This window comes from Pelobates fuscus, chromosome 5 (assembly GCF_036172605.1).
Source record: "Pelobates fuscus isolate aPelFus1 chromosome 5, aPelFus1.pri, whole genome shotgun sequence".
Taxonomy (NCBI): Eukaryota; Metazoa; Chordata; class Amphibia; order Anura; family Pelobatidae; genus Pelobates; species Pelobates fuscus.
The window spans coordinates 256666536-256691225 of record NC_086321.1 but is presented as its reverse complement, the minus strand read 5'-3'; the positions used below and the strand labels follow the sequence as shown (position 1 = coordinate 256691225).

Genomic DNA, 24690 nt, shown 5'->3' with positions numbered 1-24690 from the left:
ATTGATGATATGAGCACCCGAATCGATGGCCTAAAGAAGAACATTGCCGATCTGATGACACAGGCCGTAGAGGAGAAAGAAAGGGCAAACAAGCAGGTTGCCAAACAATGATAAAAGGCCGAATACACCAATTTTATACCATCTTCAAAGGAAGAGAATCCTTCCCTTCCCAACAGAGATGACTGCAAACCCCTTTTGTATTAACCGTTGTGATAGAGGTTTCATTTCCTATTGTATATTTAGATTGTTTTGTATTTTATGATTATTTGTGACTTCATATTTGTTTTTCACATGTGCAGTAAAATTCATGGATAAATAAAAATGTAACTCACAACATGTCAGTGAAAGTGCAGTTTGTGTGAAAAAAATGGCACTTTCACTGACCTCATTGTTGTGATACACTACTTTACACTAATATTTGTATTCAGGGAAGTCTCCCGAGAACAATAGTATCACCCCATGTACAGGTTGTATGGTGTTTGAAAAGCTACAGAGTCCAATAAAAGGCTTGCATATCAGTTTTTTCACAGTGAAATTTGCCAGATTGGTCATTTGCCTTTGGGAACGTATGGTAGCCCAGGAATGAGAATTACCCTCATGATGGCATACCATTTGCAAAAGTAGACAACCCAAGATATTACAAATGGGTTATATCCACTCTTTTTAGTAGCCACTTATTCACAAACACTGGCCAAAGTTAAAGTTCAAATTATTTATTTTTTTGCTTTTTTTTCACACGCAAGCAAATATGAATGCTAACTTTGGCCAGTGTTTGTTACTAAGTGGCTACTAAAAAAGACTGGACATATACCTTTATTTGTAATACCTTGTGTTGTCTACTTTTGCAAATGGTATGCTATCACGGGAGCAATCTTCATTCCTGGGCTACAATACGGTCTCAAACTCGACATCAGTCTGGCAGATTTCAGTTTGTATGAACGGATAAATGTAACATGATATTTTTGACTCTGTACCTTTCCAAAACACCATACAAACTGTACATGGAGGGTACTGTTTTACTCGTGAGACATCACTGAATACAGATATGTGTATTTCTTATTACAGTAAAAGATATTGTATTAATATTAAATGAGGTTTCATATCCAAATATTTGATGATAAATGAAAGCCCTGTTTCTCCGGAACAAAATTATATATAATATGTGTGGGTCAGGGGTCAAGTCCTGGGGGAAGAAGTGTGGGAACTCACCCAACAACCCCTCCATCCCCCCAAAAAAACAATTATACACTTGTATGCATATATAAACGCGTGCACACACACACTGATAGGTGCACACATACACACTCTCAGACACACACATATACTCTCACACATACACACACATAATCAGACACACACACACTCATAGAAACACACAAAGTATTCATATTTTTTAAATTTACAAATGTCCACCCAGCGTCCCTACCTGGAGAGCTGGTGTGGACCTGTCCCTGGGGTCCAGTGGGGCTTCAGTGCGGCGGGCGGCTGTCTACCTGTCAGACATAGCGAGGGAGCAGTGTTCTCTCTGCTCCCTCGCGGGCTGTCTACTGATGCCGGGAGCCAGAATATGACGTCCTATACCGGCTCCCGGCATCAGCAAACGGCGTGCTAGGGAGCAGAGCAGAGAGAACACAGCTCCCTCTCCACGTCTGACAGGTAGACAGCCGCCCGCCGGGGGCGGGAGGGGGGTCCATCAGGAGGCCACCGCTAGGGCCCCTCCATGACAGGGGGAACACAGGGGGCATTTGGGGGCGGCATTTTTTGTCACCACCTGGTTAGTGCCTGCATGAACAACGGGAACGGCATTCCCACGCGTTCCTGCAGGACTCGAGCCCTGGTGTGGGTGCACTTAACCCCTTAACCCCTTAAGGACCAAACTTCTGGAATAAAAGGGAATCATGACGTGTCACACACGTCATGTGTCCTTAAGGGGTTAAGGACACATGACATGTGTGACATGTCATGATTCCCTTTTATTCCAGAAGTTTGGTCCTTAAGGGGTTAATATGAAAGAGGTGGATTATGCTTGAACAAACAAATAGTCAACTTCAAGGTTTTTGTTTACATTTTTTTTTCATCACAACTTGTACAATTGCCTCCATCCTGAAAGGGATTCTATAGTGCCAGGAAACAAACCCATTTACCTGGTACTATAGGTTCCTGGAGTGCCTCCCTCTCTCGGGGCTGGAGGGGTTTTAAAACCCCTTCAGTCACTTACCTGAATCCAGCTCCTATGTCCCTTGGTGCTGGGTTGGGCTCCGCCCACGTTCCTTGCCGGCGGGGGAGACCTAATGCGCATGTGTGGCATTATTCAATGCTTTCCTATGGGGAAAATCTGACGCTGGAGGTGAATGAGGATGTCCAGCATCAGATAACGGACTAAAAGTCAGTTTGGATTCTGGAAGCCATCTAGTGGCTGTCTGTTAGACAGCCACAGAGGGCAGACTTAGAGCTGCAATGTAAACATTGCAGTTTTCTGGAATTGCAATGTTTTAAATTCCAGCACCAAGTGCAAATGTAACCCCGCACCCAGACCACTTAATTGAGGGGTTAAATAGCAGGCTACAGTGAATACGGTGCTCGTAATGTTAGTTTAATTCAACTGTCAATGTGAGCATGAACACAGGCTTATTGGAATGTTTCTTTGAGCCTGTTGGATACTTGAATTTTTGCAGCTTTGGAGTCCACGTGAATGGGTTCTAAAGATGTGGTGTATCTTTGATAAAGTGGAGTTAATTATTAACATCTATGCTGATAAAGGTTTCATACACAAATATAATTTCTAGAAATATTCATTGTTTCCTATTTACAAAGAACAATTCAAATCTGATTATTATATGCATAGTGTCAGAAGTATCCCATCTTCATATCAGTCCCAGGGAATTGTGGTTCTGGAATAAGATCATGTGAAATGCTGGTAATTGACAATTCACTAAACATTGGAGAGAAGAAATATAATACAGTTCATTGAGGCAAAAGATGGATTATTTAAGGTAGAACTGTCCAGCTTCGTTCTCAAGAGTCACTAATACGCCAGCTTGGTAAGATTCTCTAATTAACATAGTGCTTAGTGCTCTATAGTTAATTAGTTAATTATATATAAAAGTGTTTGCCTGCAACCTGGTTTGGAATGGCCCCATGTATCTCAAGTTCTGGGTATTTAACAATTGTATTTTTTTTCTTTCCTATTAATTGGTGGAGTGCTTCTGCCACGTAAACAATATGACTAAATGTAGGGATCGACTGTTACTGATTTTTTTTATTTATTTATTTTATTTTTTTTAGAGCCGATACCGATAATCTGTGAACTTTCAGGCCGATAGCCAATAACTTACCGATATTCTGTACATTTACCATTGTGAATAAATAAACTATTTATACACAAATCTACTGTTAACTGAATATGTTTATTATTTAATTTTTTGCATTTTTTTTTCACTAAGGTAAATGCACAAAATATACACGCCAGTTAGAATTTTTTATGTTTTCAAGAATATTATGTGTGTAGTGGATACAGTGTGTGTGTGTGTGTGTATATAGTGGATGCAGTGTGTGTGTGTGTGTGTATATAGTGGATGCAGTGTGTGTGTGTGTGTGTGTGTGTGTAGTTAATGCAGTGTGTGTTTGTGTAGTGTGTATATAATGAATGTAGTGTGTATATAAAGAATGCAGTGTGTGTTTGTGTGTGTAGTGTGTATATAAAGAATGCAGTGTGTGTTTGTGTGGTGTGTATATAATGAATGCAGTGTGTGTTTGTGTGGTGTGTATATAATGAATGCAGAGTGTGTATAGTGAATGCAGAGTGTGTGTGTATAGTGTATGTGTAGTGTGTGTGTGTGTATATAATGAATACAGAGTGTTTGTGTAGGTATGTAATGTGTGTAAAACGGCGGTCCTGGTCTGCACTATCGACAATATCGGTATCTCTATAGGCCGATGCCGCCGAAAATACCGAATATTGGCCGATAATATCGGCCAGGCCGATAATCGGTCGATCCCTAGCTAAATGTTTAAGATTTCTTTTAGAAGAAAATGCTTCTGTTACAATTTGGGAATTAGCCACTATTTGCTTTATGGTTCTCTTGATTACAAGGATTATAATAGTAAACATTTAACAGTTCAGTATTGTTAAGTACAAATATGTATGGATGAATAAATATTTTAAATTTTCCAGCAAAGCCCTTTAACCCTTCACTACTGTGCACTTTAAAAAAGAAAGTAAGCATAACATTTATTTGAAGCAAAGTAGTCATAGCTACCCTATAAAGTGCGATATTGTATTTGTTCTAGTGAGTAGAATCAGCCCCTTCAGGCTTTTTACAGACAGACTGCTGAATGCATACACAGACAGACTGCAGTAAGTGGTGCTGTGTGTGAGGGGTTCATAGCTTCTATATGGTGTGTGTGTGTCATCAGGGAGAAAGTGTGTGTGTGTGTATATATATATATATATATATATATATATATATATATATATATATATATATATATATATATATATAGTTTTTATTTACAAACAATATTAAAATACATTGCACTGCCTGTTGGCCCGGTGGTAAGTGAGGGTTAGCCTGCAGCTCAGTGCTGTGTAACGCTGGTAACACTCTGACCATCTTGCTCAATGGTGGAATACTCAGCCGGCCAGGCCCTCCTTTTCTCCCTCTGATGCAGTATAGGGCCCGGAGGCCAGTGAGGGAGATCTTTGAAGGCAGAAAGCAAGACCAGCTTTGCATGGGCCGGGGTGGTGAAGATGAAAGGATTTGCCTTTTTACATGAGCATTGTGGTAGGGCAACTGCCCAGCGCGCCCATGAGGAAAGACGGCCATGCTAAAAATGGAACACTTGTGTGAGAAAATAATTTCAAATTAAGCTCTAGTTATGTGTCGTAGAGACTTTTCTGGCTACCATTCTCCTCAATATCAGAAGTAATCCCATATAAAAGAATAATATTCTTTACACTGGTGTTGCAAATCGAAACAGAAAAATCTGGTGTAGCATAACACTGTTTTAAACACACAATTGTATATAATATGAATGCACCCTTTTTTGGAGAAGTCCTTATGTTAGCTCTAAAGGTACAACATTGTGGAGGTAAGAACTATGCTAACTCTCTCTATGATTAATCACAAACTTCCTTTAAAATGACATTAGTGGTCAGTAGATTAAGTGTACAAAGACCTTAACTTTATTCTAATTCAATAGAAAAACACTATCTTAAAAGAAAATCCACAGTATTCTAACAGCAGTTTTGTGCATAGATTACTTTGCAGACGAACTTTAAAAAAGTAAATTATGTAAATTCACACAATTTTTGTCACTTATTTGTTAATCGTATCTGGGAAATGAAAAGCTATAGATAGTATACAGTGCCCTTTATCTTGAATTTTTTTTACACAGGAACTGAAATTTTTGTATAAAAGCAATAATGCAATCTTTTTTCACATACAGTAGGTGTAATGAAATTTGACAAAAAAAGGTAAAATATCTTGCTTATATGTATTTATAAGGACCATGAAAGAGTGCAACTCCTTACTGAAAATGGCAACAGAATGTGAAAAAAATTCAGCATTTATGTATAATGCACACTTGCAGTAAATATAGTTAAATCGTATACCTGTATTTCTAAAATAAAGGTTTTTCAGTATGAAATCTTTATCACTTTCTGTCCTGCTAATCTAATTCTAACAGTGAAATGGTAGCGTCAATTCATTCCTCCCACTTCCCTGACTGTAGGAATGATATGACCCATTGGAATTTCCTGTGCTGTGTGAAAGGAATGAACTTATATTTTCAACAAAATGTGGGCACTGTATCAGTGATTAGTGGTTTCTGGCAAAAAGATAGGCCATTTGGTAAATATAACTGGAGTAAAATTAAATATGAGTGCAAGGCATTATGGGCCAAATTTCATATTGCAAATTACATGAAAATATAATGGTTTATTTTTTTTGTTTTTTTTTCAATTCTCTTTTTATTAGTGATTTAAGCAAGGTACAAGTACATAATGTAACAAGCAGGCAGGGGATCAAAGCTGTTACCTGCGCAGCATATTGAAATATACATTCAGACCTAACACAAGCATGTGTGTAATAATAATAATACAAAAAAAAAAAAGAACAGAAATGTACCTCAAACAGGAACGAAAACGACATTTCGTTAGTCAACAAGGTGCTACAGATTTGAGGTATCTCATCGTATCGTGGCCTACCACAGGAATTGATCAAAGCAGAGCTTTAGTGTTGGCAGCCCCTTGATGGAGTGTGAGGGTTGGGAACAGGTAGCAAAATCACCCCCTCTGTCTAATGTTACTATTAAATGAAAACTAGGTGAGAATTTGCAATACATCACAGTAAGCCAATACAGAAAGACCTACCTAACCATACACTAATCCCTGGTAAGCCAACAGATTAGGGGGGCACACTTTACTGGCACTTCTGTGCTGAGACTAACCACCTCCGTTGACTAGCTGTGATTGGTAAAGTTGAGAAACGGCCTGCATTTCTTTAATTTTTTATTTTTTTTTAAATAGCGTTGAAACATGCAATATTCTGGTACCTTCAGTCTGACAATCTCAGTGTGGTATACCCTGCAGTCAAAGGGGCCTGATTGGAAATGGGGCATTTTTTAATTTTTTTATTATTATTAAATGTGTCAAATGTGGGGCCATCACCATAGCACAAAGAGGCCCAACGATCTCTGCTGTAGTCAAGTTGGCCATTTCCCAAACTGGAGGTTATGGTGTTCATTGGGTAGAATAATAGTTAATCAGTTAAGTATTAGTTAATTAGCTAATTAGTATCTAAATTATTGTATTTTTCGATAGACTGAGGGGATCTTGTCATGTTAGCCATTTGTTTGTTTCTGACATGTTGGTTGCTCATTGGCAGGTGAAGGGTCGGGGAGGGTGGGTCAGTGGTATCGGGTTTGAGTTAGGGGGGGTTCTTTGCCGCTGTGTGGTTGTTCGGCCTGGGCCGTCTATATGTGTGGAATGTTCCTCCAGAGTGGAGGGGTAGTGCATTCAGTAACCTGGAGTGACGGAAGAGCATGAGGGTGAGGAGGGGGGGTTCTGGTCTGGAGGTAAAGGATGGGATCTAGTAGGAGAGGGGGTGTCAGTGGGTCGGCTCCGGGTCCCCTCTCCCCCCACCGCCCCGCGCAGGGAGGCATCCAGAGGTGGCTCCGCCATATGTGGTGTCCTTGTGCACTATGGGGACTGTTCTATCGCCGTTGAAAGTTGTGTATTTCCATTCCGGGTTGGGTAGATTGTTATTAGCTAATGTGTCCAGTGGTACCAGATTTTCTGGTAGGTCTTGCTCTTTACCTTTACAATCAGGATGATTTCCTCTATGTTCCTGATGTCTTCCACTCTCATGATCCAGTCCTTGGTGGAGGGGGCTGAGCTCCGCCTCCAGAAGGTCGGGACAAGGCTGCGCGCTGCGTTTATCAAATATGGAATGACGGTTTTCTTGTAGGTCTTCAGCGGTATGGGGGCCATGTGGAGCAGATAGGTTTCTGGGGTGTATTCAACGGAGTCGTCTGTGAGTGCCGAGATGATCCGGTGTCTCTCTTGCCAATATGGTTGGATCTGGGTACACGACCACCATATGTGGAATAGCGTGCCCAGCTCCTTGCCACATCTCCAGCATTCCGGTGCGCAGTTGTTGCTAATAGAAGCAAGTTTCTCTGGGCTTTTGTACCAGTGAGAGATTAGTTTGTAGCCGGTAGAGCAGCGATATGGCATGTGGTGGGGGGGGAGTGGTTGGGTGCAGAGTGTCTCAAACGTGGTTAGCGGTCTGTCAGCCGAGTTTATGTTAGGTACTTGTTTGAGTCTGAGTGTGAGTTGGTGGTGTCTAAATCTTGTCAATAGATCTGGAGGTTCCGGCGTGGGCAGTTCAGGGAGCGGTGTAATGGCTCCGTTTGTGAGCAGGTGATGTAGATTACATTGTGGTGGCAGTCCCAGGCTGGTCATTGTCCGGACGGTGTCCAGGCCCCTAAATACCGGGTTACTCGTGATGGGGTAAAGGGGAGAAGTCGGTGGGGAGAGGTCCGCCCCTGCCTGTATTTTCTTCCAGATGTGGAGGGTGGCAGCTATTGTGGGGTGGCTTCGGTCTCCCCTGGTCACTGGTGTTGTGGGTTGCCACGGGAGTGTTCGCAGAGGAAGTGTCGTGAAGCTGGCTTCTATGTTCGTCCAGAGTTTATCCGGGGGTGCTGTTGTCCATTCAATAACCCGTAGTAAGTGGATAGCTCGGTGGTATGTGGCTAGGTCAGGGAGCCCAAGGCCGCCCTGCGGTGTGGGTTTGATCAGGATCTCGTATTTAATTCTGGCCGTCCGGTTGTTCCATATGTATGTTGTGAAGGCTCTGCGCACCTGAGCGAAGAATGTCTGAGAGATTGGTATTGGCAGTGTCTGCAGAAGGTACAGGAACCTTGGGAGCACGTTCATTTTGAGGACACTCACCCGCCACAGCCAGGTGATGTGAGGCACCGTCCACGTTTTGAGGTTTGCAGTCACCGTCTCCAGTAGGGGAGGCAAGTTGCATCGGAAAAGGTGCGAGATATCAGAGGTTATCCAAACTCCTAGGTACTTGATTGCTTCCTTGCACCAGCGGAGTGGGAAGCGCGTTTTAAGTGCGTTTTAAGTGAGGCTATCTGTGTGCGGTCACATCCGATGTGGAGGATTTCCGATTTTGTATAGTTGATTTGGAGCTTTGTTAGGGCGTTGTACTGTTCGAATTCCTGCATAATGGCCCGGGAGTGACGCTAGTGGATTCTGCACTGTGAATAGTAGGTCATCTGCGTACGCTGATATTTTGCTCTCTCCCCATCCGCCGCGTATGCCGTTAATATCTGGCCTCTTCCTTATGGCATTGAGAAATGGTTCCAGGCTCAGGACGAACAGTTGGGGTGAGAGGGGGCACCCCTGTCTGGTGCCATTCCGTATCGAACGGGTTTGACAGAGTGTTGTTTACATAGACCCGTGCGGTTGGATTGCTGTATAGAGCTCCGATCCATGCCCGCATGCTTGGTCCTAGTCCCACTTGTTTCAGCGTGTCAAACAGAAAAGGCCAATCCACCCTGTCGAATGCCTTCTCCGCATCTGTAGATATCAGAAGCGAAGGCGCCATGGTCTTTCTGGCTGCGTGTATCAGGTTGATCACTTTCGTAGTGTTGTCTCGTGCTTCCCTGTTTCTGATAAACCCCACCTGGTCTGGATGGATCAGTTGTGGCAGGGTTGGTTGAATACGGAGCGCTATGATCTTTGCAAGCAGTTTTAGATCCACATTCAACAGGGAGATCGGCCTGTAACTGGGACATGCGGTCGGGTCCTTCCCCTCTTTTGGTAATACTACGATATGTGCTAGTAGCGTGTTTCGGTCTAGAGTGCCGCCGTCGATCAGGTTGTTTAGCATATTAAGGAGGGGTGTGGCCAAGGTGTTAAAGAATGTCTTGTAGTATTTAGTGGTAAAGCTGTCCGGTCCTGGGCTTTTCCCATTTTTGGCCAGTTTCAGGGCTAAGGATAGTTCCTCTGCCGTGATCGGTTCTTCCATGGAGTGTGCAGTGTCATCATCTAATTTTTGGTGGATATGGGTGTCTAGGTAAGCCTGTCGTCTTAAGGCGTGGTTGTTGGATTCTCTTTCCTCTGGGTTTGTGCCCCGCGGAGAGATGTTGTACAGTGTTTCATAATAATCCTGGAAGCCTTCGGCTATGGACTTTGGCGTGGCATGAGTCGTGCCGTTGTGGACAATTTTGTTTATGAAGCTTTTTTGTCTGTTCTTCCTGAGGGCTCTGGCTAGCATTTTGCTGCTTTTGTTGCCATATTCATAATAAGTCTTTTGTGCCTTGCGTAGTTGGAATGCTATCTTGTGGGATAGGTGCGAGTTTAGGGCAGCCCAAGCCACGACCAGTTCTGTATATACCTCCTCGTCCAGTGTGGTTTTGTGTCTTGTTTCCAGTTCGGCGACCTTCCGGATGAGGACCATGATCGCTTTGGCGCGTTTTCTTGTGCTGCGCTCCCTGGCGAATTAAGGTGCCTCGTATTGCACATTTATGTGCTTCGCAGATGGTCTCCGGGGTGGAGTCTCTTGGCGTGTTCGTGAGAAAGAAGTGTTCTAGTTGATCTTCTATTTCTGCTTTGAGCAGTGGGTCCTCCAATAGCGATTCATTGATTCTCCAGACCCATTGTTTGTGGAAGGGCGTGGGTGACGTGAGCGTAATAATGTTCGGAGCATGGTCCGACCAAGTCATTGGCGCGATCGTGGCCGAGTGTAGGTCATCGAGGTGGCAGTGGTTAAGGAAAAATTTATCTATACGAGAGTAGGATTTGTGGGCCGGGGAGTAGTATGAGTAGTCTCTGTCAGCGTGGTCCTCAGTCGGTCAGTTGAAATTCGTGCAAGGTCTCCCTCATGCCTCGGAGCACGTGTCCCGGGAGGTTTGAGGTGCCTGTAGAAGTGTCCAGTCTCGGGTCCAGGGGGGCATTGAGGTCTCCTCCAAGTATCAGGATGCCTTCACTGAAGGGTTCTAGGGCTGCTAGGATTTTGTTGAGGAAGGGTTTCTGGCCTTTCTTGGGTAGGTACACGTTCGCAAGTGTGAAGCGGGTGTGGTGTATGGTGCCCTTCAGGAAGAGGTATCTTCCCTCTGGGTCTGCTATCTCTGCTTTCTTCCTGAAAGGGGTGTCGGAGGAAAAGAGGATTGATGTGCCTTTGGTTTTCGACTCTAGGTTCGTGGCATGAAAGCCCAGTGGGTAGTATTTAGAGGAGAATTGTGGATGGTTGCACGTCTTGAAGTGCGTTTCCTGGAAAAAGGCGATTGAGATGTGTAGTGCTCTCAGCTCCCGTAGGGCTCTCGCCCTTTTCTGTGGGGATTTGAGTCTTTTCGCATTGATCGAATAGAGCGAGAGGGTGGGTGCCGGCCGTGACTCTTTTCCGGTGCGGTGCGGAGTCCCGGGCATTGCGGGGGGGAGGGGGAAGGCGGTCCACCTAGGGAGCAGGGAGTGAGGGGGAGGGAAAGAGAGGGAGAGGGGGGGCAGACAGAGAAAAGGTAATGTCCTCCTATATGGAGGAGGGGCGATGTAGCCAGGGGAGGTCCCACGGGCACGCTCGACCAGCGCTGCCGCTGGCTTCCAGGCGGGGGAGCACACCCGGTCCGCCGGTGTGGTGCCTCACCAACAAGGTTGTAGGTGTGTGGTGGGGATGTAGGTAGGGTAGTTACTTTAGCCAGGGGCCTTTTGTCTAGTTTGTGGTGTGTTGGTACCTGTGTCTTGTCCGCCGTTCCTGGGTGGTGGCGTGAGAGAGGGGTAGTTTGCCTCAGGAGCAGTGTTCGCCAGGGAGCGTAACCCGGCGTCCCGGTCCTGTTGTATGGCAGTAAACCCGCTGGAGCGTGGGTGGCGTGCCTCTGACCGTTGGGGCTACCGTAGTAGTGGGTCTGGATCAGCACTGCATGGGGTCCTCCAAGCCCTGCTGCCAGTGAGCAAGTAGATAAACCATTAGGATGGGTAAAACATCAAGGTATAACAAGTAAAACACTCCAACATTAGATAACATCCCAGTATGACCAGTGAATGAACTATAGTAAACAGTTAGTTACCGTCTTCTGAAGCCGTCTTTGGTATGAGACCCTCCCGTCCCTGTTAATAGTTTATTTTTGATGTTGGTAATGAAGGGCTTAAAGGGAAACTTTCAGTTCTCTGGAATATGTTGAATAAAACATTGAAAGATGCCTAAACTTACATTCATCTTCTTTTCATGAGATGCTCCATTTTATTGTTTTTAAAACTAATTTTAAAGATTAAGTAATTGACATCATTAGCCAGTTCAGACAATACAAAGCCATGGCGACATTGCAGATGAAGATACATAGAAATATGTAATTTCACCTTTTCTTTGTATGTTTTCTCTATGCTGGCTGCAAGGTGTAGTGGGCAGAGCTTATAATAGTGATTTAACAGGGAACTAACAAATAGGTTACAGTTACAGAATAAAGAGGTGTGAATTTTTACATTTACAGATGATTACTTTTTAAAGATAAAGTCTTTATGAAATACTCACATTGGCTGTGTTGGAATTTCACTGTAATTTCAATGTAGTTAAACGACTAGAGACTATTTTGTCTTAATATACTATTTTGTCTTAGTATATTCCCTATATAGTAATAAAACAGAGCTACCATTGTCAAGTTTTTTAATGTTATCCCGGCCATAACTATGACAGCTGTAAGGCATTGTCTCATTGAGCTCATGAAATCCTCCCTAGACTTCAGTTTTGTACTCGCGCACGTGTAGAGCACTGATGTCTGCTCCTGGAAGATAAAGCGCAGACTGTCAGAAAGACCGTGGCTGCGACCACAAGGAAGTCACCTTTCCCTTCACCCCGTGGTCACCAGACACTGAGCAAAGTAGTCAACGTTAGGGGTCTTTGGAAAATGTGCAAAGACCCCAGACAGTGACAGTTGCTTTACTATTGTACACCTTGCAAATATATGTATCCCTATACAAAAGTATTGAGAGACATAAGCATAATATTAAAAATCACAATAGATAAAGTGCACTGTATGGGTGTGTAATATCAGTGAATGCTCAAACACCTGAGTGGAATATCCAAAACACTACTCCAAAAGTTAAAGGGACACTATAGTCACCAGAACAACTACAGCTTATTGAAATTGTTCTGGTGAGTAGAATCATTACCTTCAGGCTTTAACACTGTCTTTTCAGAGAAAATGCAGTGTTTACATTACAGCCTAGTGATAACTTCACTGGCCACTCCTCAGATGGCTGTTAGAGATCCTTCCTGGGTCATGGCTGCCTAAAATGCATCCACACATTCAGTATCTCCTCCCTCTGCATGCAGACACTGAACTTTCCTCATAGAGAATCATTGATTCAATTCATCTCATGAGGAGATGCTGATTGGTTAGGGCTGTGTTTGAATCATGCTGGCTCTTCCCCTGATCTGCCTCTTTGTCAGTCTCAGCCAATCCTATGGGGAAGCATTGTGATTGGATTAGGCTACCACTTCTGATGATAACAGCAGACTGCTTTTTTTTTTTTTTCTAAGGCAAAAAGCATGCAGATCTACAGCTTCTGGCTTAAATACAGTAAGATGTTTCTATATTTATGGAGGCATGAGGGGCCCAGGGGGGCTAGATGTTGGTTTTAACACTATAGGGTCTGGAATACATGTTTGTGTTTCTGACCCTATAGTGATCCTTTAACAATAACACATACAATAGGTGGAACATCCACAACAAATATCTGTAGAGAGAAAAAGTGCAACAATAGTGCAATAAAATCTGTACAATTGGTAAATGGTTGGTTATAGTAGTATTACTCACAAGCATGGAGCCAAATCCAAACATTTGGCTCACATGAGAAGCGCAGTGGAACTATTGCCAGGATGTCTCCGTCCTTTTTTCGTCCGCTCTGTATAATATTTCCTTTAAATGCTACTGGTAGCAAAAAATGCAGAGACTCCTTTTCCAAAAGACGGTCCTTTTATTATACATGAGATGAAAAGAAAAGTACTGGATACAATAAAATAGATAGTAAAAGTTCATTAAAAAAGTCTGACTAATGCCTTAAAAAGAAAAGGTAAATAAGTATTAGCACTAATATATGGATTAGATGTAATTTAAATGAAGTATTGTCAGAATACGGTATATTTAGTAGCAGCTGAACATTTGTGTAGAACTTTTCCAAATAACACAGATAGATAACATAAAAAGTTGAAAAACGCTCATAGTAGATAATGATAATAGAATAATCACCTTTAGAATAATGAAAATTTGAACTTCGTTACCACACAGGTAATATATCAGATGCGCTTGAATACAGTTAGATTTTGCTATATGGAGGCATGAGGGGGCCAGGGGTGCTAGATGGTGGTTTTAACACTATAGGGTCAGGAATACATGTTTGTGCTCCTGACCCTATAGTGATCCTTTAAAAGTACATTTTACGTACGTAAATTGCAACATAAACTAAAAAAGCGAGAAGAAAAGGGAAGAAGAAAAATGTGTATAAATAAATTGTGCAGCTCCAAACAATGTCTAGACGTGACAGGTGGAGGAAATATATAGATAAAGTAGTCCCTACTTTGTCTCAATATATCTTTCGACTGGTTTGGAATTTCATTGAAATGCCAACACAGTCAAAATGAGAATTTGATAAAGATTCCATCTTTCTGAAATACAAATTTTTCATGGTTGGGGATGACAGTGAGGCTTTAATTGTCTTCTTTTTCACTATAGTTAGTCAGATGTTGGACTACTTTTAACAAAATATGTTCTCAGGAGAAAAAAAAGGACTTGGTAAATTGGGTTCAAGTGAAAAATTGAAATCATTAGACTTATCATGGAAATTATAGAAATATTGTTTTTCCTTAACAAAGCTTTATCACAATTGTGAGGTGTTATTCACTGTGGTAAGACCTTTTGACTTCCAAGCAGCACTGACATGTTGCGTGTTTTTTTAAAATGTATTTATTCTTTTAATTTAGAAAATGCAACTTTACACTTTCTAAATGTTATTTTTATTTATTTAACTGAACTAACTTTGACAAATGTAATTATATTTAAGACTGTAAATATTTTTATTAATCACGTTGGTCTAGTGACCTTCACATTAAAATATTATTGTTTCAGTTTAAATGATATGAATTATTTAATTGCTTAGCATTCTATGTTTTATGTATGACTAACAATGTTAATGTCCACTCCTTATATGTTGCACCTTGTTTAGTACCATGTATTATATCTTATTATGTAATTTGTGTTCTGAATGGCTTTCTTTTTTTCAACTGCCATACATTTTTTCCATGTATACAATGATGGATATTCAGTGGCAGAAGAGAATACAAATCATTGTTCCACATAAGTTAATTTCTCTTTCATCAACATTATTGTCCTGGAATTCCAGGAAATTAACCATATAAGTTATTTCCTTGTTAGACTGAATATATATATTAAAAGGAAATGTGTCTTGGATTTTCCTCAAAGGTTACATGTAAGAAGCAAAGGGAAAGGAGACAGTGTGTGGTATGGTCTAAAATAGTGAAGAGACAACATCAGAGTTTATAGGTGCCCACTCACGTAATATAGAGCTTCATTCAAGCTCCGGTGATAACCCCATGTAGTGGAATAATCCCAGCTAATGGATATCAATGTTGCTTAGGAGGTTTCAGTGATTCTCAGTGCAGAATATGAAAGAAGAAATTACAAAAAGACTCCAATGATGTAATAACGTAATATAAGGTGAATAAGGTGCACAATTTTTTTTAAATATACTCACAAAATAAGCGCTTTCATCTAAAGCTCAAAATTTAATGTATGAGGAAGTACAATCCCCACCTAAGTATATATTTAATTCTCAGCAGCATAGAAGTATATGAAACGAGAAAGAACAATGTATAGTGCTCTCTATAAAACAATATATTGAAAAAAGGTAAAAACCATACTTTTATTGACATTTATTGACATTTATTGCAGCAGAAAGACTTCTCATTAGTAACCCCACAGGTGGTACAAACCCCACCAAGGATCATATGTCTAGATTCCAAGGAGGCGAGAAATATGACAGGAACAAGGAAAATACAAATTAAAATTAAAAAAATGAAAATTGCATACATACAGGGGTCAAAAGTCCTGTTAGGACTTAGTTACTTGCCATTGCAAGCCTAGAGAATCAGTGGCATATTCACAAGGGATGAAGTTCTGTTTGCCAGGATGTCACGGGGTCGTTACCCTTACTTACATGAAATTGCGAAACCCACAAATAGAGGTTATAGATAGACATATTACCGGGCCTTAGTGTGGCCAGACTTTATGTAATAAAGATCGAGACAAAATAAGTAATAGCCAAGGTCAGGATAATAGAAATATACAAATACGAAAATAACAAGCCGGGTCAGGATTCCAGAAATACATGAAGTCAAATAGAAGCCAAGGTCAATATCAGAATATCCAGAGACAGGGCTTGATTTTTTGGAATCTAGGAGCCAGCTAAAAAAGTTAGGCGGCAGTTTTTTTTTTTTTTTTTTTAACACTATAGTCAACCGAACCACTACAGCTTAATGTTGTGGTTCTGGTGCCTATAGCCTGTTCCTGTAGCCTTTTCAATGTAAACACTGCCTTTTCAGAGAAAAGGCAGTGTTTACATTGCTGCCTACAAAGACCTCTAGTGGCTGTCACTCAGACGGCCAGTTAGTGCTCTGCATGGAGACGCTGAATGTTACCCATACAGAACATGCGCAATATCCTCCCAATGAAAAGCATTGGCTTTGCTGAGATCCTAAAGATTGATGAACTCGGCAATGGAGGCGGGACAAGCCACGGCAAAACCTGCATGGTGTGGGGTATAACGGTGAGTAAAAATACCAACCATGTGATCGGAGGGGGTCAGGTACCTAAACACACACACACACACACACACACACTGATGGCAACACACACACACTGACTGAAGCATACACACACACACACTGACAGAGGCATACACACACACACACACACTTTCTCAAACACTCACACATTTACATTTTTTATTTCAATCCAACCAGCCTCCCTACCTTTGGGAGAGCTGAGTGGACTTTCCCTGGGGTCCAGTGGGGCTGCTCTCTCTTCCTGTGTGAGAGGGAGCAGTAATCTACCATGCAGCTCGTCTCTGCTCCCTGTGATGCCCGGCCAGAATGACGTCATATTCCGGCTCCCGGCATCATTAAACAGCGCAAGGGAGCAGAGAGGAGCCGCTGGAAGATCACTGTTCCCTCGCACGCTGCTCCACTGAGCCAGCTGCCTCCATAAAGCCCAGGGCAGCCGGCTACAACACTCACAAAGCCGGCTTCATAAAGCACAGAGCGGTGGGCTACAACACTTACTGAGCCGGCCACCTACATGCTCCCGCGGGTGGACGGCCGGCTCCATTATTTGCCCAGCCGTCCGTTTTAGATAAAAAGCTGACAAATCCCAGGCTCCAGGGCAACATTTTTAGTCGCCATGGCGACCTGGCACCTGAGATTTGTCAGCTTTTTATCTAAAACGGCCGGCTGGGCAAAAAAATGGAGCCGGCCGTCCACCCGCGGGAGCATGTAGGTGACTGGCTCAGTAAGCCTGGGATTTGTTGAGCCCTGTCCAAAGTGGCTTACTATAAGCACTTTATGTGTATCACGGCAGAAACCATGATAGCCCAAATAAGCTCTATGTAGGCTTACACATATTCTGATTGGTCCACGTCATCTCTGCGACTCCAAAATGTATGGTAATGCGGTTTTCCAGATGACGTGGTCACTCTTAAGGGCGGCTGTGACGTCACATGATTTAAATTACATAAGGACGCGCCATTCTAGTAGGCAGTGCCCCACAGACTGCAAAGAAGTAGCTGCTGTCAATTAATTCAACCCGCTTGCAATGTTCGGCCTGAGGAGGAGAGCAGCATAGTTACGTGGAGCATTCAGCTCCTGTGACCCGACGAGGGGAGCAGCACAGCAGCGTGCAGCATTTAAGTTTGTTACACAGGGCCAGTGGTCAAGTGTCATTTTTTTTTTTAGCCCTGATTATTGTAATCATCCTTGTTAACATTTTTATAGCACCAACATTTTCTGTAACACTTTACAACTTTAACGTGGGTTGTATAAGTACAAATATAGAGTTTACAGGTACTTAAGGTGAAGAAGTCCAGTCAAACGTGATTACAATCTGGCCTCACTCTTCCTTTCTTAACAGCTCATACCCAGTCATTTAATTATTGAGTGAATAAAACTGCCGCATCTAGTGCCCTGGAGAGTAATTCCCACTAAGGGCACTGCAGTGAGTTTAGGGACCACTGTACTGCACTGCGAGGACGCAGTCAAGCTGCACACTACAAGGAATAATACACGGATAATGTCACCTACCATGCAGTATGGTATTTTAAACCATTTGTCTTTATAAATAAAGAGAGGAAGCCTTTTTTTATGTATTTGATTCAATACCATGCTTAGTTTTTCTTAAATATAAAATAAAATGTTAAGTTTGTCAACTGTCTCTGACCCCATAATATACAATTTATTTATATTTTACAAACCGGCCGATTTTCCAGTTTAACTCATCACTATTCTCTCTAACATAATTCGGGTATGATAATTCATGGTGAATAATGAATATATATTTTAAATTTTTTATTAACCTGGGATAAAATATATACTAATATAGATTTGGCCAAAAAAAAAAAAAAACAATGTTATTTGAATTCATTTTTAGAGCTAGCAATAATTGTGAATAGTAACACCGTAAAATAATTGCTAATTAAATGTCCCTCCACCCTTTCAACATGGAGGAAAAAATAAAATGGTGTTTCTATAGCATTCTTATTTACTTTTTTTATTATTTATTTTTTCTTAAATCTAAACTCATCTTCACTTGTCATTCACAAATAATGATTATTCCATGTCTCCAATATTTCATCTTTTGGCATCTCATTAAAAATGGGCCAAGGCCCAGATAAATACGATGCAATCCTGTCCGTGAACTTCTCGCGTGTGCTAGAACACTTAGAAAAATAGTCTGTTAATGATCTGGAATAAATTGTCAGATTTGGGGAGATAATGAAAACTAAATATGGATAATTCCTGTGGCTCACTGCAGCTCAGTTAAATGTTTAAAATGTGTAGGCCTCAGGGGAAAGTGATTGGTGCTTAAAAGTTTTACAAATTGACAGCATCTCCTCACTCCATTTTTCATCCTAAAGAAGTCTGCAAATATCCGTAGCTCAAGTCATTATGGTACATCAGTGATTCTAATTAGCTAAACAGGAGTTTGTTTTAGTCATTGATCTTCATAAACCTCTTGACAGAGCCTAATTTCTTAGTGTTCTCCCTATCCTCCAGTCTTTTGGTCTTTTTAGCAGGACATGGAGGATTTAACTTTCATTCTGTAAAGTAGTTGAGAGGTCTGTTTTATCATATGTTCTGATAACCTATTATAGATTATGCTTTTAATTAAGCAGAAACACATAACATACTATTTTTATTGTTCTTATTAAATACTAGGTTGTAGGTGGCAGTAGCAGTTTCCTTTTTTTTAACAATAATAATTTATGGTATACTTTTAGCAATTTGCTGTTTTTCATTTTCATTTTATATTTCTAAATAACAATCTCGCTGACTGGCTTCTGAATGTATGGCACATTGCTTCCATTTATGTCTGTTGTGGGTTGAGATAGATCTTGTCCTTATCTTGTGTACAATATGTGCACTATAAGGTGAGCAAACTCTAATGTCTTAAAGGATGATCTGTACATGAATTGTTGAATGGAGAAGACTAGAGTGTTACAACAAGGTAAAGCTGTAAGTCCGTTACCTTGTAGCTTGTAGTGGAGCACAAAACAGTGTGATTCCAAACATGCATTATTTGTTTTGGTAGAATCTACTGCCATTCATTAAAAAAAAAAAAAAAAAAATCTGTGCCCCACTTTTCAAGTGATATATTTGAGGTGAATTTCATAAACTGTTTTACCTTTTATGTGTGTCATCTCCATCATTTTTCTTGTTATGATTTGATTTTTAGCTACTTTGGGTCGGGAACTGTTTCATAAATTGTACAATAAATCTTTTTTTAGTGTTTTTTTCTTTCTCAAATTAGTATTGGTATTTATAGCCGAATTTACCTTTCTCCCAAGGAGGAGCTTTAGTCCGTTTCATTTCCGGTGTCCGATAACGTTTTCCCACAGTACTCACCCTAATCTTTGACACAAGAAATGGAGCTGACTTAAGCTCCTCCTTGGATCAAAGAAAGTCAGGCATAGGAAAAATACACAAGACAAAGTAGTCCTGCAAGTACATACTTTGTCTTATATTTTCAAGAAAACTAGATCAGAAATAAAGAAAAGAACAGATTCTGAGAGAAGAAGAGAAGCGGAAACAATAGTAGAAAGGTAAATTCAGAGTGACAGTGCCACTTCAATATGCATATTGGAATCTTGATTCTACGGAAATCTCAGCTTTCCAAACGACCCGCAACATGTTGTTATAAGCAAACTTACTGGTGCAGAGCATGTCCAACAATTAGTAGACGTGAACTAGTACTCTTTATTTAAATCACAAAATAAGTGCAATTATGTCTTTCTATCTAGTTTGGATAGCAGTGCATTAACACCCAATATGATTCATAGTCGGTTTTAACATGCTTCGGAAGTTTAAAGGTATAATCAAGCTAATTTGCGTGGAACTAGCTATGGCCAAAAATAATATTTTGTTCAGTGGCTTAATCGCTTCAAAACACTCACAGCTATTAAAGCATGTTACTAGTGTTCCATAGGAAAAGATTTGTCAGGTTCTGTGTCCCAAGAAATCATAAGGAGGTTTAGGTGGGAGTAAAATAGAAGTTATAGCATTCTAACCTATGGTGTTTAGATGAATGGATGGTAAAACCCTCAAAGATTGTTTAGCTAGTGAATGACAACGTATAATAAGAGTGTTGTAACTAATACTGGAGATTTCAAAGGCTGGTATACACTGTTTGAAATTCTTTAAAAATGAGGATTAAATTCTTTTAAATTTTATTTTATTATCAATTGTGAATGTGTTCTGTTGAGTAGTTTTTCAAAAATATACCATAATACATTATATTTAATATAAAAATGAATTTTACTACTAAAAATGATGCTAATTTAACCAGATTCTATGATGCAGGCCCATTGCTCCGCAACTGCTCCAATAAGAGGAAAATAAAGTTGTTATAATTGGCTATTGAAATAATATGCTGTCACTTGCCATATGCATTTTGATTAATTCTTCAGAGGCTTTCGGTCACAGATCATTTAATTCTCTGCTCTTTAAATGACATTTATCATCAAACCATGGCAAATGTGAATGATTAAATACAAATTAACTATAATAATATGCCAATTTATATTTATTTTTCCTTTTCTAGAGAGAAAACTAAGGCTGAGACCAAAGACCGAAAAGTACTTGAAATCCTGCAATCAAAAGATGGCAAAATACAAGATCTAGAACAGGTAACTAAGGAAACGGGCCCCATTTTATTTTTTTCTAGTGTGTGTGTGCATAATTATTAGAGCTGTATTTGGTTGTTCAATTATTAACCATGTGATAAGATTTATTAAAGGGGCAGTCTAGGCACCATAACTGCTTTATTCTGATGTACAAAGAAACAGGGATCCTCAAGACACCTGCGGCCCTGCTTGACTATTGTGAAAAATGTAACTTCTGTGTTTGCAATATCAATTTTGTTCATATTTTAAAGCCACTCATGGACTGAGCTCTTAAACCTGCAATAGTTTAAAATAAATATTTGTTGGCAGTTTGTCCAGACTAACAGATGTTTTTTTTTTTTTTGCAATGTTATGACATTTCTTTGTACTGCATACATCTTCCTACCTACGGTAACATCTTCAGTGTCTTGAAACAATAATCAGTGGATAACTTGTTGCAGAAATTGGACATTGCACTTCCTATTTGTTGCACTGTGTACCAAGTCTTACCAAGCTCAGCACTCTGCTTGTATATTTCCTTGGCTATGGTTGAGTAGTCAGTCTTTGCAAGTTGGCGGAAATCATGCTTTACATATATTGTATTAAAGGGACACAACAGCACCATAACCACAGCAGCACTCTATAGTGCCTTGGTGCCCTCCATGGGTAAGTAGTTTGTGAATAGTTTGACAATTTACATGGGGTCCGCTGGGTGTTGGTCACAGCCTGCAGGAGTGCCAGAACCTAGTTCATGGAGCTTCCATTAGTTCCCCCGAGTTAAGCCCTGCAGTCAGTTAGCTGAACACTTTTAGACAGTGAACTAAGCCCTGCACTAACTGGAAAAAAAAATATTTAATTGTATTTTATGCATAATACCAGTTGTGGAGGTTATCAATGAATGCATTGGTTAATTAGCTCAACCATAGCTATGTATCTGTGTTCTTAAAATTGAGATGAAATGCTGATATTGAAAGCTTAGCTTGATATTGAAAAGAGTTTATTTGATAGGGATATCTGTAATTTATATTTACCATTCAATTACTTCAGCATATTTCACATGTGAGATATATATATATATATATATATATATATATATATTGTACCAACCGATTTTTTTCCTTTAGTGAACACAAGAAAAATGGGAAAAAAATGAGAACTAAGCATATATTTTTTTGGGAACTGAAATGGTCACATATATATTTTACCCCGATTTGTCATTGGGTGGTCTTGAACTGGTTTCTAAATGTCATTTTAAATCTGGATATAATTAAATTTTCAAATGCATTGATAAAAGGGTGTTTAAAACCTTAACTTTTTGTTTCAGCTTATTATATATTGGTTATAAATTATGCCTTTTTAGAGCACAAGGAAAACATGAATTCGGTTAAATATGATCTTTTCAGTGGCCCATTGCTATATTAATAACCTTCTGTTTCTTTCAACTGTTATTACTATAATACTTCGTTACCTTGTTTGTTTTACAGCCTTTGATGTGTAATTTGAAATAGAGACCCGGACAGTAAAACGTTAGATGAACTAACAGAGAACACCGGGGAAGCGCAGCTTTGGAATTTGTTACGCAAATATTTTGGCTGTGATTTATCTGTAGTTCAATTTAATTTGGTTTTTGGCCCTTCCTTATGGATTCTCTCTATGGTGCCATGTTTCACATTCTTCATGGGTATTTTGTTGCTTTCAGTGTCAAAATCTTTTGAAAATCTAACTTAATTAGGCTGTTTTTACAAGTCTAGCATTTTTTTCATGCAGATCAGTGGTGTTTTAACCATTAATTATAGAAAGTTTAAATTTTCTGTTATAGAGACTTTTTATATGAGCAATTTATGGTTGTAAAACCAGTTAAGACCTCAGTCTAAGCACCAAAATCACTTTAGCTTACTGAAGTGGTTATGATGCAAAGATCCTTCTTCAGTCTGTCTCTTCCGATTGTAGTTTGATATACTTTTTTTTTTTTTTGTCCCAATGGTGACATCGTGTCAGGATTATAATTGATCCAGCACGCAGAATACATCACACCTAGGACTAAGGATAATGTTTAACCGGACCTTAGAATGGCCGGACTTAACGTACCGGAGAATAGTCAAAATACTTGCCGAGGTCAGGGACACAGAACGTGACACAACGATGAGGAAAGACAGAAGTCAAGAATACCAGAAATCAGGGAAGTCAAAACAAAGCCAAAGTCAAATACCAGAAAAAACACGATCAGGAACACACTATCGGATAGCCAGCTAGGGGAAACCACGACAAGGCACTAACCAAAAGGTAATTTAGGTTTAAATAACCCTCATGAGGCTGTAATTGGCTGTCTCTGGCTTCTGACCCCAAAACGTGTGTGCGCGTCTATGCAACGTTGCACGCACGTTGGCGCCATCTTTGATGTGGGCGAAGGTGAGATTCCTATTAAAACCAAAACTGCAGCGGCCGGCGTCTCTAGGAACGTCGTACTCGCTGGGGACCGGAACGGAAGGAGGTCGGGCAGCAGTTTGCCGCGAACAAGGTAAGTATACAATATCTCTGTCGGCGTGGTGGCAGCTTTGTTTATGTGCCGGCAGAAAAACGGGGAGCCGTGACACATCGCTGCTGGTGGTCTGGTTGACGGGAGGTGGTAGAGAGAGGTGAGATTTACTTACCAGAACCTGTTCCTCTTGGGCACCACCATTTTCCCTGGCCGGTTCTCTTCTGACGTCACTGCTGTACTCTCTGTAAATACATCTAATATCTCTGCAGCCGGCATTGGTGACGACTATGAGATTTACAGTTCGAGACAACAGTAGCTCCACTCAGTGTCTAAATGTCCCAGGTGTAGGAAATAAAGTAGTCCCTACTTCTGTCTCAGTATATCTTTTGACTGGGTTGGAATTATTTTAATTTTTTTTAAAGGGACACTATAGTCACCAGAAGAACTACAGCTTAATGTAGGGAATGTAGTTGTTCTGGTGAGTATAATCATTGCTTTCGGGCATTTTTATAGAAAAGGCAGTGTTTACATTGCCCCTAGGGACACCTCCAAGTGGCCACTTCTCAGATGGCCACTGGAGATGCTTCCTAGGGCAGTGCTGCACAGTAGGCAGCAGTGCCATTCAGCATCTCCATGCTCTGCATGGGGATGCTGAATTTTCCTCATAGAGATGCACCGATTCAGTGCATCTCTATGAGGAGGTACAGATTGGTCAAAATGGTGTTTGGCCCTGCCCCCTTGCTGATTTTAGCCAATTAAAAATGGATTAAAAATTAACTTAAAAAAAAAAAAAATTATGGCTCATAAATATATATATATTTGTGTGTGTGTGTGTGTGTGTGTATATATATATATATATATATATATATATATATATATATAGCAGAATGAAAGAGTGTGTGTGTATATATGATGTATTGATATATTTTTAAATAAATACAAAATATAATAAATATATATATATATATATATATATATATATAGATATAGATATAGATATAGATATATATATATATATCTATATATATATATATATATATATATATAGATATATATATATATATATATATATATATCACTTGTCCAGTGCTTGTGACTAAATGGCTATTAAGAAATATTATTGCAGTTTACTGCAGAAAAAAAAAAACTAACAGTATTATGACATTCACAGTTAAAATGTCATGCAGAACTAAGAAAATAACATTTCTTAATTTCCCACACTTATGTTTCATATGTATTAAGGCCGTTTGGCCTG

General features: G+C 40.3%; 1 protein-coding gene across 1 annotated transcript in view; it reads left to right on the top strand.

Annotated features, from left to right (window-relative positions):
- Positions 1-24690, top strand: part of CNTLN (centlein) — a 302717-nt gene that overhangs the window by 35880 nt on the left and 242147 nt on the right. Inside the window, exon 4 of the mRNA XM_063455244.1 lies at positions 20896-20980. Within this exon, the coding sequence (XP_063311314.1) occupies positions 20896-20980 (85 nt within the window). The remainder of the gene's footprint in view (positions 1-20895; positions 20981-24690) is intronic.